The 17,750-nt window shown below is 32.3% G+C and overlaps 7 protein-coding genes across 7 annotated transcripts in view; all 7 read left to right on the forward strand.

Moving 5' to 3' along the window:
• TRM10 overlaps positions 1-147 on the forward strand; it is a gene marked incomplete at both ends in the record, with an annotated part of 997 nt that extends 850 nt beyond the window's left edge. Inside the window, one exon of the mRNA XM_001644106.1 lies at positions 1-147. Within this exon, the coding sequence (XP_001644156.1) occupies positions 1-147 (147 nt within the window).
• Positions 148-661: 514 nt separating this feature from the next.
• On the forward strand, positions 662-2,896 carry SPO21 (Spo21p; the record flags this gene model as incomplete). Its single annotated transcript, XM_001644107.1, has 1 exon — positions 662-2,896. The coding sequence occupies one exon, from the start codon at positions 662-664 to the stop codon at positions 2,894-2,896; it is 2,235 nt and encodes a 744-aa protein (XP_001644157.1).
• Positions 2,897-3,374: 478 nt separating this feature from the next.
• MSH2 (mismatch repair ATPase MSH2) lies at positions 3,375-6,254 on the forward strand (the record flags this gene model as incomplete). The annotated part of the gene is made up of 1 exon (XM_001644108.1): positions 3,375-6,254. The coding sequence occupies one exon, from the start codon at positions 3,375-3,377 to the stop codon at positions 6,252-6,254; it is 2,880 nt and encodes a 959-aa protein (XP_001644158.1).
• Positions 6,255-6,938: 684 nt separating this feature from the next.
• Positions 6,939-7,847, forward strand: APD1 (Apd1p; the record flags this gene model as incomplete). The annotated part of the gene is made up of 1 exon (XM_001644109.1): positions 6,939-7,847. One exon carries the CDS (start codon positions 6,939-6,941, stop codon positions 7,845-7,847), a length of 909 nt encoding a protein of 302 aa, XP_001644159.1.
• A 575-nt stretch (positions 7,848-8,422) lies between these two features.
• Positions 8,423-9,151, forward strand: RIB7 (2,5-diamino-6-(ribosylamino)-4(3H)-pyrimidinone 5'-phosphate reductase; the record flags this gene model as incomplete). The annotated part of the gene is made up of 1 exon (XM_001644110.1): positions 8,423-9,151. One exon carries the CDS (start codon positions 8,423-8,425, stop codon positions 9,149-9,151), a length of 729 nt encoding a protein of 242 aa, XP_001644160.1.
• Positions 9,152-10,018: 867 nt separating this feature from the next.
• On the forward strand, positions 10,019-13,117 carry PHM7 (Phm7p; the record flags this gene model as incomplete). The annotated part of the gene is made up of 1 exon (XM_001644111.1): positions 10,019-13,117. One exon carries the CDS (start codon positions 10,019-10,021, stop codon positions 13,115-13,117), a length of 3,099 nt encoding a protein of 1,032 aa, XP_001644161.1.
• Positions 13,118-14,186: 1,069 nt separating this feature from the next.
• Positions 14,187-15,434, forward strand: Kpol_1053p42 (ZZ-type zinc finger protein; the record flags this gene model as incomplete). The annotated part of the gene is made up of 1 exon (XM_001644112.1): positions 14,187-15,434. The coding sequence occupies one exon, from the start codon at positions 14,187-14,189 to the stop codon at positions 15,432-15,434; it is 1,248 nt and encodes a 415-aa protein (XP_001644162.1).
• Positions 15,435-17,750: the final 2,316 nt, after the last annotated feature.

A 17,750-nucleotide genomic window follows, 5' to 3' on the forward strand; every position in this document is an offset into this window, starting at 1 on the left:
TTAAAATATTTCGAGAATAACGATTGGAAAGAAGCATTTGAAAGTGTTCTACCTCAAAGAATAATATATAATTACGATACTCCTGATAATAACGATGTCAGCGATAACGATGACGAGAACGGCAACGACAACGACAACGATAATTAATCAGGAATAAACTCTAGACTTCGCGAAACTAATTAGTGTCTCAGAGACACCACAATCACCATCAATTGTATAGTTCTAATATATAGATAGAGGAAAAAAATTGTTTTGTAGAATAGTTTTTAAAGGAATAAACTACATATTGTATTAAGAACATTAACTAAATGAACTGTAATCTGTGACTGATAATGACTTTTTGTAGTCGAATGAAGAATTTTAATTTAACGTTTGCGTCACTGAATTGTATTCTTATAAATTAAACCATAATGACACAAAATATTAAATCTAACCTTTAATCGAATGTTATATCAACTACATCAAACCAGATCAAACCTTAAATTGATGGAAACTTATTGAAACCAAGGTTGTAAAGACCATAACTTTCCTTTATGTAAGTGTAGTATGGTTTTCTTTCCTTCTCTCTTTATCCCAACTCCTTCTTTCCATTTTTTGAAAATAATAGTTAATAATAATATATATACATATATATATTTTGCTTTAAGGAACAACTTGATAGATGAGTCCAAACGTATCAATATCAAACGATTCTTCGGAATATTCTGATCATCAAGTGGAGGTCCAATCGATTACTTCTCAATCTACAGAGAAAAATGGTAATGTCGTTGAGCAATGTGACGCAGTCGTTGATTCTGGAGAACAAGTTGATGAAGAGAATGACAAAGAAGTGAATGATTATTCTTTTAAAAATTGGTTTTTGAAAGGTAAGAGAAGTAGGACCAATTCCAATGTCAATTTAGAGGAAGCTATCGAATCTGTAGTTAGCGCTAGCAAGCCTGAAATCAACTCAACTGATTTGAAAAATAGTGCTTCATTTAGAAGAAGTTTTAGATCTTTATTTAAAAGAGAAACCGAGCCTATTACAATTGATAATGAAAAGTCCATTATAAGTGAAGTTGAAGAAGTAGAGGATTCTAAGATTGATCCACCAAGTATTGAAAAGGAACAACTTGTCGATGAACATCAACCAAACAGATTTTGGAGATCTTGGAGACATTCCCATCGCCATGGATCTGCTTCTGATTTAAGTTCAGTAAGAGATTTCGAGGAAGATGAGAATGTCAAAACTTTACGTAAAAGCCAATCAAGAGAAGAGCTAATACTCTCCAATGAAGCTAAACGGAAAAGAAATATGAAAAAATTAGAGCTTGAATTGATTAATGCTTCTCCTTCTAAAACAGAAAAAGTATTGAGTGACACTTCCCCAAGTCCAATTAATAATTTTATAGATTCAAATGCAAAAGAGCAACCTCAATATGAAATAAGTAGCAGTTCGAGTTCAATTGAAAGAGCAGCTGCAATTAAAGATAGATTGGGTTCAATTTTTTCAACAGAGTCTGCTGACGCCAGCAAAGAAGAAATATCTCCTCTGACACCATTAGAAGATGATGTGTTGGAAGGTGCTTATAAGCATGTATTCGAAACACCCAGAGAATACTCAAGTTTCACTTCAAATTTTGATTCACTATTTATTGATAGAAAATCCCATGTGTATAGTACCATTTCTGAGATATTGAAGCTCGTCGATGGGAGTGACACAACGATATTGAATCAAGATAGCCCTAAAGAATTGACGATAAGTCAAGTAACTGATGAAGTATTGAAATTTGTAAAAATGAAGATAGACATTGAATCAAAATTGATGGAAACTAAAAAAGCACTGGAGGAAGAAGTTAAATTAAGTGATAGAAAATTGAAAACTATTGAAACAAAACAATTTATGTCTGAAGAAAAGCTAAAGATTTTAGAGGTTCAATTAAAGACTCAAATTAATGCAAAGGAAAGTATTCTCGAAAAGGTATCACTACTCAATGATAAATTACTTGAATTAGAATTACCTTCTGATATTACTGATGCTGAAAACCCGAATTCATATTCACCAGATACTAAGATGTCTGACTTCAGCTTAGAGACAGTTTTGAATAATGCATCTTCGAATCCAGAACTAATGAAAAATTTCGATTCTCTATCAAATTTGATTAATAAATGCAAGAATTTAAAGAATAAATATAGAAATATCAAAATGGATAACGCACAATTGGTAAAGGAGTATGAAGAATTAACAAGAAGTTACAATGAATTATTTAAGTCAAATGAAGAACTACAAACAAAGATAAAGAACAATGAAGAAAGACTTCAAAGCTCAAATAAATCAAAAGAAGTTAATATTGATTCAACAAAATTACTATGTGCTGAAACGAATATTAGTAATTTAAAAATAGCAAATAAAAGGTTAACAGCAGATTATCAAAGAGAAAGAGCAAAATTATTAGATCTAAGAAGTAAAGAAAAACAAAGGGAAAGATATCTTCAAGTCTATGAAACTTATAGATCAGAGTCACTTCAATTCATGGTATACTTGATGCATTCTTTTAGATCGTTTATTTCTAATGACACATTGGATGAATACGACAGCTATATCAAAGCATTGAACAATTTTTCGTATACAAAGGATCACTATAGCAATGAAGAAATCGATAATAAGCTTAACGATTTTGTTAATAAGTTAACTGAATTTTTTCATAATGTTGCCAAAGCTAAATTTGTTGACCAGTTAATGGCAAAACATGTTTCTTACATGTTATCGAACGATTTTTTGAGCAAACAATTATATGGTTTAAGGAAACAAAATACAGACTATGAACAATTTGCAAAACATTTACTTGAGGAATTAAATACACTAAAAAGTAATCCACCCGGTAATATAAATAAGACTCAAAGTCAAAGCCATTGAATGAATAAAGTTTTAACTTCACTTGAAATTTTTGGATTTTTTCCTCCTGTCTGCCCTCATCTCCTTTATATTAGCTATTCATATAAACATTCACAATAAATATTACATATTTTCCAATCTTTAATTACAATCAATGGATATTATCAAGATTATACACTCAAATTTTACTCTGATATACCATTATGTAACAATGCTTGCCTTTTATGTTCAACTTATTTTAATTACTGACATTTTAAGTATTCTTCGATGAGAATATGACGCGTAAATGATTTTTTTTGAATTAATTTCTTTACGCGTTTTGATTTAATGAAACTATATAGGTTAAAAAAAACCATCGATTGAACTACTAAAAGGATTAGATTAGATTCTTAAAGGAATTGTTTAAAAGTCATATATAATCTGTAACTCGTTATCCTATAAAAGGTGTAGATATAATTTGTTGGTGTACTATAGGTGAGATAAAAGAAAAATCTGCTAAATGTCTGCTACAAGACCTGAATTAAAGTTCGCAGCAGTTTCAGAAGAACATGGGTTCTATCGAAGGTTTGTATCTTTACCAGAGAAGCCTGATACCACACTTAGAATAGTCGACCGAGGTGAATACTATACTGTTGTAGGTTCTGATGCTATATTTGTTGCTGAAAATGTTTACCATACCCAGTCCGTTTTAAAGAATTGTAATGTTGATCCTTCCGTTGCCAAAAGATTTAATCAACCTTTACAATATGTAACCATGTCTCCACAGGTAGTTAGTTCTTTATTAAAGACATGTCTAGTTGATTTGGCTTATAAAGTTGAAATATATGATAAATCCTGGAAAATGTTGAAAACTGCATCTCCTGGTAATATTGAACAAGTGAGCGATTTAATGAATATTAACGTTGATACTTCCATCGTCATTGCAGCAATAAAACCCCAATTAAACTCACAAGATGGGAATTGTTTGTTGGGTGTAACATTCATAGATACCAGTAATTACAAAATTGGTATGTTAGACATTGTAGATAATGAAGTATATTCAAATTTGGAAAGTTTCTTAATTCAACTGGGTGTCAGAGAATGTCTACTTCCAGATTTAACGAAGTCTGAAGGTAATATGAACGAAATAAAGAAAATTACTGGTGTTATCGATCGTTGTGGGTGTGTTGCGACTTTCGTTAGGAACTCTGATTTTTCTGATAAAGATAGTGAATCAGATTTAGCAAAGTTAATCGGTGATGAATTATCTATTTCTTTACCTCAAAAATTCTCAAAATTTGCATTATCATCATTTAATGCATTGGTACATTACTTAGAATTATTACAAGAGCAAGATCAATTAGGCAAATACGAATTAATTCAACATTCTTTAAAGGAACTAATGAAGTTAGACGCTTCTGCAATGAAGGCTTTAAATTTATTTCCAGCTACATCTTCACAATCAATTGTTCCATTATTAACAGCTGGGTACAGTAACAGCAATAGCTCTAAGGTAACCTCATTATTCCAGCTCCTGAACCACTGTAAAACTAATGCTGGTGTAAGATTACTGAATGAATGGATTAAACAACCATTGACAAGTTTAGCTGAGATCACCAAGAGGCATGATTTAGTTGAATACTTAATTGATCAGCTTGAATTAAGACAAATATTACAAACCGATTTCCTCCCAGTTGTACCAGATATTAGAAGAATAACTAAAAAATTAAACAAGAATGGTAATTTAGAAGATATTTTGAAACTTTACCAATTCTGTATCAAAATACCTGAAATTAGCAAAACTCTGGAATCATTCTTGGAAGATTCTCAAACAGATGAAAATATAAAAACATTAGTTAAGGAATCATGGTTGGATCCTATGTTATCCTATACCTCTCCTTTGTCTAAACTCCAAGAAATGGTAGAAACTACTGTTGATTTAGATGCTTATGAGGAACATAATGAATTTATGATTAAAGTTGAATTTAATGAAGAATTAGCAAAAATAAGACAAGAATTAGACATGATGAGGGACCAGATTCATACCGCTCATATCCAAGCATCTGAAGATTTAGGATTTGATCCTGATAAAAAATTAAAACTTGAAAACCATCACTTGCATGGCTGGTGTATGAGATTAACACGTAATGATGGTAAAGAATTGCGTAAACATGAGAAGTACATAGAACTTTCCACGGTAAAAGCGGGTATCTACTTTAGTACCTCAGAGCTAAGAGAAGTTGCCAGAGAGACATCTTTGCTACAGAAAGAATATGACAGACAACAATCTGCTTTAGTCAAAGAAATTGTTAATATCACATTGACATACACACCTGTTTTGGAAAAAATTTCGATTATTTTGGCTAACTTGGATGTAATTTGTTCATTTGCCCATGCCTCAAGTTATGCTGTGATTCCATATATTCGTCCAAAGATGTATGATATAGGTTCAGAAAGGAAGACTAGATTAATATCTTCCCGTCACCCAGTGTTAGAAATGCAAGACGATTTAACCTTTATTGCAAATGATGTTAATTTAGAAAAGGGAACATCCGACTTTTTAATCATTACAGGTCCTAATATGGGTGGTAAGTCCACATATATTAGACAAGTTGGTGTTATCACCTTAATGGCACAGATCGGATGTTTTGTTCCTTGCGATGAAGCTGACATTGCTATAGTAGATGCAATCTTATGTAGAGTTGGTGCTGGTGATTCTCAATTGAAAGGTGTTTCCACATTTATGGTTGAAATGTTAGAAACTGCATCAATATTGAAGAATGCCAGTACCAATTCCTTGATCATTATTGATGAATTAGGTCGTGGTACAAGTACATATGATGGGTTTGGTTTAGCTTGGGCTATTTCTGAATTTATTGCCAGTCAAATAAAATGTTTTGCCCTATTCGCTACACATTTCCATGAATTAACGTCATTATCAGATAAACTATCAAATGTGAAGAATATGCAAGTTGTTGCTCATATAGAACAAAATGCAGATAGCAATCAGGATAAGGATGATATTACTTTGTTGTACAAGGTGGAACCGGGCGTCTCAGATCAATCCTTTGGTATACATGTGGCAGAAGTTGTTCAATTTCCAGACAAAATTGTCAAAATGGCCAAGAGGAAAGTAGAAGAGTTAGAAGATTTAAAAGATGCAAATGAAAAGTTAAAGAAAACCAGGTTATCACCAAAAGAAATAAATGAAGGAAATAACGAATTAAAGAAGATATTAAAAGAATGGTCTGAGAAAATTAAACTGGAAGGTATTGAGATTACAAAGTTAACTGATCAAGATTGCCAACAAAGGATTACCGAACTATTGAAAAATGTTACCCAAGAATCAGAAAAAAACCATGGGGAATATTTAACTTTCATTAAGGAGATGCTTCTATAATGAACTGAATAAGTATTTTCATTTTTAATGCATTCATTATTGGTGTTCTAATTAATTTAATGAAATAAATTTATAGACATACTAATTGAACAATAATTTTAGTTTCATTGGCATACTCAGAGAATCATGTCTAAATCGAGAACTTTAAGTAGGAATTTACCGATATCGTGAACTGTTATAAGTAGTGGTATAGTTTAATTCATTTAATGACATTTTCAGGTTAATACATCCTGGAGTGTTTATTTCAGTAATGGTCACGGAAATAAAAGATATTATCACTAAACAATTTTGAGCTGTAAAAATATTACATTCAAACAATATATAATGAGTGATACCAAATAATACAATATCAATCGTTTCCACTATTTGAATAACCATCAATAGTTTAGTTCGATTAGTTACCTTCAATATCCATACTTCTCAGAATGAATATCATCGACTACGTCTCTCTTATTTTCATATCCGGTACTATTAAAGGGTGCAAAAAAAAACTGTTGATTCTGGACCACTTTTATGAGATGAGCTTTAAAATAAATAGATATTTAAGTATAACAAGATTTAAATAAAAATATCATTATAATTATGAGTGTGTGACTGTTGGAGCAGTGATCTCAAGGTGACATATTTCTAAGGAAAATAAAGTATTTTGGTGGTTAATTTTTTATAATAAAAAAGGAAATTATTATGACAACTCCTGTTATATCAGAACAAGATAAGACTGAAATTGCTGAAAATATTGATATCAGATTAGAAAATGATATCAATGCAAAATGTTGTGGGAATTGCGAAGAGGAAATTGAAGAAGGTGAGGTAATTTTTTCCAAATTACAGATTGATTATAGCACACCATTGTATAATTCGTCAAAGATTCCAAAGATTCATTTCGTAGTACCAACATCTCAATCCGACTGGCAACATGACGCCTGTCTAGAAAAGGAAAATTCTGTACAAGCTACTATTAGTTTATGGTGTAATGAAAATTTAGAAAATTTCACTGACATTGGTGAAGGTGAATCTTTTAATTGTAATGTCACTTCATTACCAAAAAATATATTAGATATCGAGGTAATGAGAGATACGAAAAACAATGTCCTAATTTTACCTCATTTCCTGTGGATTAATGATTTAAAAAGTGAAAACGTAAAAGCAACATTAGATGATTTAGTTCCTTCATTATTAGAAAAAAAAATTGATAGAGATACTTTATTGAAGGAAAAACCATACCTCTCTGGAGCCAGAGAACGTGCATTTGTATTTATTTGTTCTCATAAAACCAGAGATAAAAGATGTGGTGTTACAGCTCCTGTTATAAAAAGAGCATTTGACAAAGAACTTCAAGCTCATGGACTCTACAGAGATAATTCCGATTTTAGAGCAGATGGTGTTAACGTGTCATTTACAAACCATGTAGGTGGTCACAAATTCGCCGCAAATGTTTTAATATATATCAAGAATTCCAATACATTAGTTTGGCTAGGTAGAGTAACCCCAAAACATGTACCCTTAATCGTAGATTCATTGTTACTACCAGAAACGCCAGCATTACCATGGCCAGAAATGGTAAGATGTATTAAGAAGTATGAATCTTGGTGAAAAAGAAGCCATCAATGTTAAATAAACTTTCCAATATTCGAATATAATTATATAATATAAATTCCCTTCTTCATTCAGTTGTATATACCTATCAATCATTGTATGTGCTCTCAGTTATTTTCATTGAAGTCTATTTCTACTTGTACTTCAATTGACAATTAATTGATTCCGTTAAAAACTGTTCGTTCCTAAACTTGTCTCTTTTCAAAAAGCTTGGATCCTCTATCTAATTGTTGTGATGCTTACAAAACTACAACTAATCTAACTTCTTGAGAGATCATATTAGGTAATGTGCAATTGTACAGGTGGCATCATATCTTAACATACTTCATTGTTTCACCATGACAAATTTAGCATTAAGTATAGACTTTTTGGAGAAAATGCGGACAATTGTAATCAATGCATAAGAAGATTATCTATAATGAAAAATGTCAAATAAGAAACATCTTCAATTCTTGACTAGCTAATACAAAACAATAGAGTATTGGATTGAGAGAGAGGAATTTTTTCAATTTAGAATATATACATATATATATACTGACCTGATTGTATCGAGTTTTGAGGACTAACTAAAAATGTCCTTATTAGAACTACCAATAAATATTCCAGAAATCCTAAGTCCTTATTTACCTTTAAAGGATGACTTAGTAAAAGATAAGCCATTTGTTACATTGACATATGCCCAATCTATTGATGCAAGAATTGCTGCTCAGAAAGGTGAGAGAACTGTTATTTCTCATGAGGAAACAAAGACTATGACCCATTATCTACGTTATCACCATGATGGTATTTTAGTTGGTACAGGTACTGTTTTGGCTGATGATCCAGGATTAAATTGTAAATGGGGCAAGAATTGTTTTGAGAATTCACCAAAGCCAATAATTATAGATCTTAAACAAAAATGGAAGTTTACAGGATCAAAATTACATCAACTATATTTGAATAATCAAGGTAAAAATCCAATTGTTGTAGTCGCTAATGAACCAATTAATAAAGAAGAACATGTTGAATATCTTACAATCCCTACTACAAATGGAAAGTTTGATTGGGGATTGTTGTTAAATGCTTTAAAGACTAACTTCAATTTAAATTCTATTATGGTTGAAGGCGGCGCAGTTGTTATTAACCAATTACTTACAGAATCCCATCTAATTAATAGTTTGATTGTTACTATCGGTAGTACATATTTAGGAAATTTAGGTGTTCAAGTTAGCCCTCCAAGAAAAGTATTACTGGAAAATGTCAATTGGTGGAGAGGAACAACGGATGCTGTAATGTGCGCAAACCTCAAACAACTGAAATAATGTTCAATTGTTTCTTGACTGTTCCTTCTCTCATATCATTTATGCGGGTGCCACGCCTTGATTTTATTCACGTTACTCTGTTCCACTTTAAGTCCAGCCCTATTTATTCATCATCAAGTCATTATCAGAAATATTGTTTATGTTACCTCAAAAATGAATCATCTAGAAAGTGTCATTTTTTATTGATTATTTGATTAAGAAAAAAGAGGGGAGATGGTAGTCCATTACCACCAGAGAGGTCATAAATAAACACAGTCTTGTCTATCGAAGATGAAAAGAGTTAGCAATGGCATAGGTTATCGTTGTTAATATATCAAAATAGTACTAATGGATACTGTGAGGTCATAATTGCATATGTTTACCCGGACAAACAGCCTTTTCTCTTAAGGGTATCCAGCCGCTTAGAAGTAACCGCTGTATCCTCAAAAAGTTCCATTATGAACACCCAAAAGGACGTTCTTTGTTCTAATAACTAGAATGGTTCATTTTAAATACCGATGACTCTATTACGTGATCTATTTGCTTTACAAGAACCATCTGGAGCTCTATAGGTCACTACTAACTACACTTAGCGTCTTAATCCTCAATTGATGTATGCATAATAATAAAATATTGGAAAAAAATAGTTTGATTTGGTTTAATGATCACAGCGTTGAATTTTAAATACTAAAAATAAACAAACAACGATTCATCTTCTATATATAATTGACTTTGGAAAATTACCAATAGCTTCAATAATTTATCACAAGTTTCAGTTATGGTTCTCTAATGATAGAAACTAATCCACAATCAATCAGTAATTAATAACTAATAAACTAATAGATAATATTTCCTTTTTAACAATTTAAATTGTTCCACACATAGTAAATGTCTGTAAGCTCAAGTTCTACTAGTGCTTTTGTATCTTCATTACTTTTTAATGGTGCTATTGCAATAATTTTTCTATTTCTATTCATTCACTTAAGACCAAGAAACCGTCGTGTTTATGAGCCAAGAACATTATCTGACATCCAAACTATTAGGGAAGAAGAACGTACAGAACCAGTCCCTTCTGGTTATTTTAAATGGGCATCATTTTTACTTAGAAGACCTCAATCATATCTGATTCAACACGCAAGTATCGATGGCTATCTATTTTTAAGATTTGTAGGTATATCAGCATGCCTGACTTTTGCTTCGTGGTTTATTTTATTCCCAATTTTATTGCCAGTAAATGCCACGGGAGGTTTAGATTTAAAAGGATTTGAACTACTTTCAATGGCAAATGTGACGAATAAAAACAGGTATTATGCCCATGTATTTTTATCATGGATATGGTTTGCCCTTTTAATATTCATTATTTACAGAGAATTGTACTACTATGTGATCTTTAGACATGCTCTACAAACAACACCACTTTATGATGGGTTATTATCTTCTAGAACAATAATTTTGGCTGAAATTAAGTCATCAGAATTGACTATTTCAGGTGAAATAGAAAAAATATTTCCAAAGGCATCCGGTGTCTTATTTGCTAGAGATAACTCGGAATTAATTGAATTATGCCAAGAAAGAGCGAAAGATTGCCTTTTATATGAGAAAGCAATGAATAAGATGCTAGGCAAGGCTGTAAAAATGAAACTGAAGGCTGACAAAGATGAAAAATACAGGGAAAAATTATATATGAATGGTAAAAACCCAGCAAATGATTTAGAAACTTATATTCCGCATGGAAAAAGACCAAAACACAGAATTAATCCAAAAGTACCTTTCCTCAAATTTACTGGAGAAAAAGTCAGCACTATAAGGTATCTAAATGACAGAATTCCAGAGCTTAATGAAAAAATTCATGATTTACAAGAAGAAGTAACAGATAATGACATATTGCCAACATGCTTTATCAAATTTGATACTCAACTTGAAGCTCAACGTTGTTACCAAGCATTACCATTCTTGATTGGCAAAGAAAGCTACGGCAAGAGGTTTATTGGATATTCTTCTGAAGATATTCTATATGAGAATTTAAAATTTACAAAAAAGGAAAGGAAATTTAGAAGGTTAATTGCAAACACCTTTTTAACATTAATGATAATTTTCTGGGCTATACCTGTGGCAGTCGTCGGTTGTATTTCTAACATTAGTTTTTTAACTGATAAGATTTATTTTTTAAGGTGGATCAATAATCTACCAAATGTATTACTTGGTTTGATTACTGGTATTGTACCTTCCATTGCGTTGGCATTTTTGATGTCTTTAGTCCCTCCAGTCATCAAGAAAGCGGCTAAAATGAGTGGCGCGATGACATCGGAAGATACTGAGTTATACTGTCATAAATGGTATTTTGCGTTCCAAGTTATTCAAGTTTTTCTCGTTACTACAGGCACTTCATCTGCATCATCCACTGTTATTGCTATCATCAATGATCCCAGTTCGGCTATGACATTATTGGCTAAAAATTTGCCTAAATCTGCAAACTTCTATATTTCTTACTTCTTAGTTTTGGGTCTAACCGTACCTACAGGATCACTTTTACAGGTGGTCAATTTGATATTGAGTAAGTTCATGGGGAGGATATTTGATAATACTCCAAGACAAAAATGGTTACGATACAACACATTGTCCAAACCATCAATGGGAATTATATATCCCACCATCGAGATAATTTTATGTATTTCGATATCATATTCAGTAATTTCATCACTGGTTCTCGTTTTTAGTACAACTGCACTGTTTTTCCTTTATTTTTCGTATCTTTACAATTTCAACTATGTATTTGGTTTTTCTGTTGATATGAAAGGCAGAAATTATCCTCGTGCTATTCTACAAATTTTTGTTGGTATATACTTAGCTGAGATATGCCTGCTTGGTTTATTTATTATGTCGAAGAACTGGGGTTGTACTGCGCTAGAGGCAGTTTTCTTATGTGTTACACCATTATTTCATATCTATTTTAAACGAAAATTCATCCCATTAATAGATTGTGTTCCCATAAGTGCAATTCGATTGGCTAGGGGTGAAGAAGGTTTTTCCTATCCATATAGTGACCTAGGAGCCGATGAAATGAAAAATATTGGCGAGTCTAAGAAAAAACATCATGAGGAAAATATTACAGGAGGAATAATTAGACCAGCAACTAGGAGAGAGTTAGAGGAAGCACATGTTATTCCCAGATCTAATGACGAATCTTCATCTCATCTATCTGAATCTCCAGTCTCCGAGGAAGAAAGGCTACACCTTTCCCAATCCGAAGAGGTTGCATCTGAAACCCAACAAACATCTTACGAACCTCAACCATTTTCTCGTGATAAAAAAAAAAGTGAAAGATACGATGCTGACAGGTCCAGCAGTGAAGAGACTGCGTCCCCAACTTCAAATACATTACCGAAGTATGAAACAAGTGACAACAAACAACAGAGTCTTGCTGCTGACCAATATTCAAAAGTAGCTTCTACATTTGTTAGTGAAGAGGAACAGTTTAGGAAATGGCATTTTGAAGATATTGAAAATCTACAACCGGAACCAATAAAAACCAAAGCTTACGAGTACGGAAGAGGCGATGGATTAGTACCTGGTAGAGCCGATATTGGATATGTTTATAGTGATCAACTAGCAATGACAAACGATCCAAAGGCATATCCAAGAAATTTAAATCGAACATTTAGTTGGCCTCGTAGGATACTTCATTTTTTCCAACCAAGTAAAAGCTATCCATTTGAAAGAGTTAGAAGAAGATTGCCTCATGCGCTAAATATGAGAATTGAATATAATGATGATTTTATTTCAGAGGCATATTTTGACCCAAGTGTTACGGAAAAAGACCCTATAATATGGATTTGTAAAGACAGCATGGGTTTATCAGAACAACAAATTTCTGAGGCAAAAGACCATGGATTGAACGTCAGTTCAGATTTCACTCAGTTTAATGAAAAAGGTAGCATTACTTTCACGTTTAACCCTCCAGATTTCGAATATACGGCCAAGAAGTGAGTTGTTTTTTTTGGCTTTTTTTTTGTTTAATTGCTTTTCCACTACTGAATTTCTTTTTTTTGTCTCCTATTGCTCTATGAAACCTTCGTGCTTAAAAATGATACTTCGGCCAACTGAAAAAATATCGCTTTCTTTTACTACCTTTGCATTAAGAGTATTTTGCCTGAAGTTTCGAGAGTCTATTACTTTAATTGATTGAATATCATTTATTGTAATAAACTTTTTGGTTCGAAATCAGTTCGAAATCGGTTCCTTTGCAAGAGATATCGAGGCCGAACCCTATAATCAATTCCGAAATATACTAAAAATATATACATGTTTTTTTCTTTTGCTACTGTTAAATTGAGGTAGCAATCGTGAATTAAAAATATGAGAAATTTAGCTAAGTAGCTATTTTCTAGCACAATATGTTTTTATTTTTGCTATTATTTGTTACTCAGCTTATTTTTCCTTTACGACATAATCGTTAACTCCATGTCTTCAGAGGAAGTTGTGTAGATTATTATTATTATTTATGGTATGTCAGACAAGGCGATATTATGCAAGGCCACCATTGGTTAGATACAGTTTAACTTCTATTTATCGTTCTTCTTTGCAGCTGAATTGAAAGATATCGTATCGAAAGAATGCTGATTTTGTTAGCATTGCTCGTAAGGTTGCTGACAGAAACCATTCTGTTCTAGACCATCTCGTTCACCTGTCCTGTGCATGAAGACTATACGACTTGATTATTGGTATGGAAGGAGCTGTGGGATACTGCAAAACAGAGGAGCACGACTGAGATAGTATTATTACTATTTGACTGTAATATTGAGAATTTTTCTTAACTGTTATTATTTTAGAAATATTTTATTAGTATATTGATATATTTATTTATATATAAATACAATTGTTCCTCCACTTATACCTGATTCGAACCTATCCTACGAATTGCTCATCAATAATATACTTTTTTAAAAGTCCTTATTATTTATTTTTGACTAAGATACTAACAATCAATTGTCGAAGAGAAACCGGTACATCCAATATCTCAATATACCTACAACAAGGCCAATAAAATAAGGTAATTATGGATTCCTGTAAATTTTACATTAACTACAATGGTCAATCCATTGACTTTGAAAATTTTGTTCACCGTATGGACTTAAAATACTTGGACAGATTGATGAAAATGTACTTAGGTGCTAACACTGGTTTAAGAAATAAAGAGATCAGATACACTACTAGACCAGCTGGTTCATCATTCCAAACTTTTTCAGCTGAAAACACCAAACCAATTCACTCCGATGTCGATGTTAAACAATTTGGTATCAGTGCTGCCGATAGCTCTCTAGAGGGTGTTATCGTTGTCACTGACAAGACCAGCTCTTTCCAAACATCTAACTTCAACACTACTGCCAGTGTTGCTTCCAACAACGATGATGTTACATTATCTTTAGGTCAATGGACTGAATTGACCAACTGTATCAAGAAACTTGAAACTGTTGTCAACGTCAAATGTCCTCAATCTTCCGCTAGACAAACAAGAGTCAACAACATGACCCACAAGAACGTTAAGTGCAATGGTTGTGTCTCCAAGAACTCTAACCATAATGATATCAGAGGTTACCGTTACAAATGTGTTGTTTGCCCAGAATTCAACTTATGTGACCAATGTGAATCTCAAAACTTTGAAATGTTCAACCATTCTTCCGCTCACAATATGATTAAGTTCAAGAACTCTGAATTGCAAACTTCCAATGCGAGCTACATAAATGCCACTCAAAACCTTAGCAGTGGCCAACTTAGCAATCCCCAACTTAGCAATGGCCAACTTAGCAATTCCTCAAACCCAGAATTTTTAAATGCTATTAAAGTTTCAGTAAAACAAACTGACTTCAATTATGCTTTCAAAGTCGAGAATGGTAAAAAGGCATTACCAGGTAACTTAACACTAGAAGTTCAATGGAATCAAAACGTTAAGAGTGTTATTGAATTAGGTGAATCTAGTTTGTTGTCAAATGATAATAAAATTATTAAATACAATAATTTCGTCAATCAAAGCACACGCCCATTCTGGAAGCCAGTTATTCAACAAGTTAGACTAATGACTAAAGAATCTAAACCATTGTATTCGGGTAAGAACACCAACGACTACAATGGTGAAATAATGTTATACCCATCTCAACTATCACAAGTCAATTTGGAACAAATGCAAAGACAATTCAACTCTCTTTCAGTTACTGAAAATGATGTAATTAGTACTGCTACCAATACTAACATCAGCAGAGACAACGATTGGGAAGAATTGGATTTATTAAGTGAAGATGAATATTAATGAATTCAAGAAAGATATGATTATATTATCTCTTTGTTTCTAGTATTTATTAATGATGACGCAACTTATTAAAGACCATTATTCCAATCACAATTCGATATAATAAATTATATATACATATATCTAGATATCTACGTTTATGTATATATAAATTATGCCAATTAATTTGGGATAGAATAGAATTTTAAAAAGATTTAAAGGTAGTATCATAACGTCGATTAACGTTGCGAAAACACGTGATACAACCTTTTTCACTAAGCCAAAAAAAAAGAGCGCAATTAAAAAGCAACGCCCAATAAGTTTAAAATGACAGCACGATGGCCATTGTGAATATTGTTTTAATTAGGATGCATCGTGGATGTGTGCCTATTAAAAGTATCTATCTATGTACATAATAATCAATTTCCATATACATACCTACGTCGTAGATAATTATACTAAAGTTATTCATGTATTAGTTGAATCTTCTTTATTTCTTTTATATTTTCATTTTTCATTTTTCATTTTTTTGTATACTCCTCCTCCATCCAACTGCACTCCGCACCTTATCCAGATCGTAACATGTATGCCCGAGCCGAGGCATGTAACCCTGACTTATTTTCAATCATCGTTGATGCTAAACTCCCATCCCATTCTGTCACGCGGACGGGGGAACTGCACCGAATAGAACCAAATTGAAGAATACGATATGATACGGAACGGAGAAGAAGCAGTAGAAGGGAGGAGATAATAGATATCGCAATTGTGTGGATGGTATGATGAATTTTAACCGAGTGGTCAAAAATAAACTTCAGAAAAGGGGAAGGGGAAGGGAAAAGTTACACAAAAGTCTACATAATATACATATAAATTGGAAATAGTTTTTGTGGATGTAACGAAAATTGAATATAATGAAAGAATTGATCAAGCACCTGAAATTTAGTTTTGGTTTTGTGTCCTACAAGATCTATAATCCGTAATGAAAATTTCAACTTTAAAAAAAAAATGGCATAAAAAAAATTAAACTTGAGAGATGTAAGTCAATTTGGTAAAGGTAGAATGGAATAGAATAGAATATATAAAAAGATCAAGTTTCAGTCAAGGTTGAGAGAACAGACTTAAACTTACCGTAACTTCTCTCAATTGTCGTTTATTAAAAAAAGAAAATAAGCATTAAAATTACAATTAAGGTTACAATTACATATAGATATAGATATATAGATATTATTGTCAGTACATTCCACCAGTAGCGTCATTTTGATATTATTTTATGTATTATATTATATTATATATATTATTTATTAGGTTAGGTTAGATTATTCACATATTTCTAATCCTCGATACTGCACTGGGCTGACTCCTAGATGATATTTTTATTTGATTATTTCACTATAATTTCAGTATACTTCATCAACTATAATTTCAGTATACTTCATCAACTATAATTTCAGTATACTTCATCATAACGTATTTTGTAAATTGTGAATTATGAATTGTAAATTGTGTTTTTGTATCCTTTTTGTATCCTTTTTGTATCCGACATTACTTAAAATGTACACTAAGTTTTCCGAGTAATCTCAGCCTGTTGATAGAGAGAGATTACTTTTTAGGAAATAAAGGAAAGGGAAAAGGAAAGGGAAACAAGGACCAATGAAAAAGAAAAGACAAATATAAATTGAAAATTAAACATACATCCCACCACACACAGACACACAAACGGAGAAATCCTGCTACAAAAAGAAAAAAAGACAGGAAGAACAGGCCCATCCATGGCTTTTCCCATTTTTACATCAGCTTCTTTTTTTTTTCTTTTTTTTCTTTTTTTTCTATTTCCTCTCGTTTTTACCAATTTTCTACCCACCCACCTCCATGTCTATCTGTCCCATATCTATCTTTTATTTTCCCAGCACCAGCATTACTCCAGTGCACTAAGCAGAATCTTACGTCTAGTCTAGATGCCAGAACACAGGAACAGACAGCGGGACAAAACTTTTCAGTAATAAATTACGTTGTGCTATGCGTGCGTGCGAGAGAAGGATCAAAACCAAACCAAACCAAACCAAACCCAAGAAATCAGACAGCAGCGTAGCGTACCACCTCAGAAAAACAAATACACATACGTTACTTTATCAGGTGTGTATTTCTCTCTGTGTGTCTTTTTCTCTGTCCTATTTATGTTTGTCTGAGGGTCACACTCTCGACTACATTTCAACTTCAAGTTCAATTTTTACTTTTTACTTTTTACTTTTCCTTTCTTTGACTTTGACTTTGACTTTGACTTTGGCTTTGGCTTTGGCTTTGGCTTTGGCTTTTACTTCAACTTATTAGTTTTCTATT

Source organism: Vanderwaltozyma polyspora, genomic scaffold (assembly GCF_000150035.1).
Source record: "Vanderwaltozyma polyspora DSM 70294 KpolScaffold1053 genomic scaffold, whole genome shotgun sequence".
NCBI classification, from domain to species: Eukaryota; Fungi; Ascomycota; class Saccharomycetes; order Saccharomycetales; family Saccharomycetaceae; genus Vanderwaltozyma; species Vanderwaltozyma polyspora.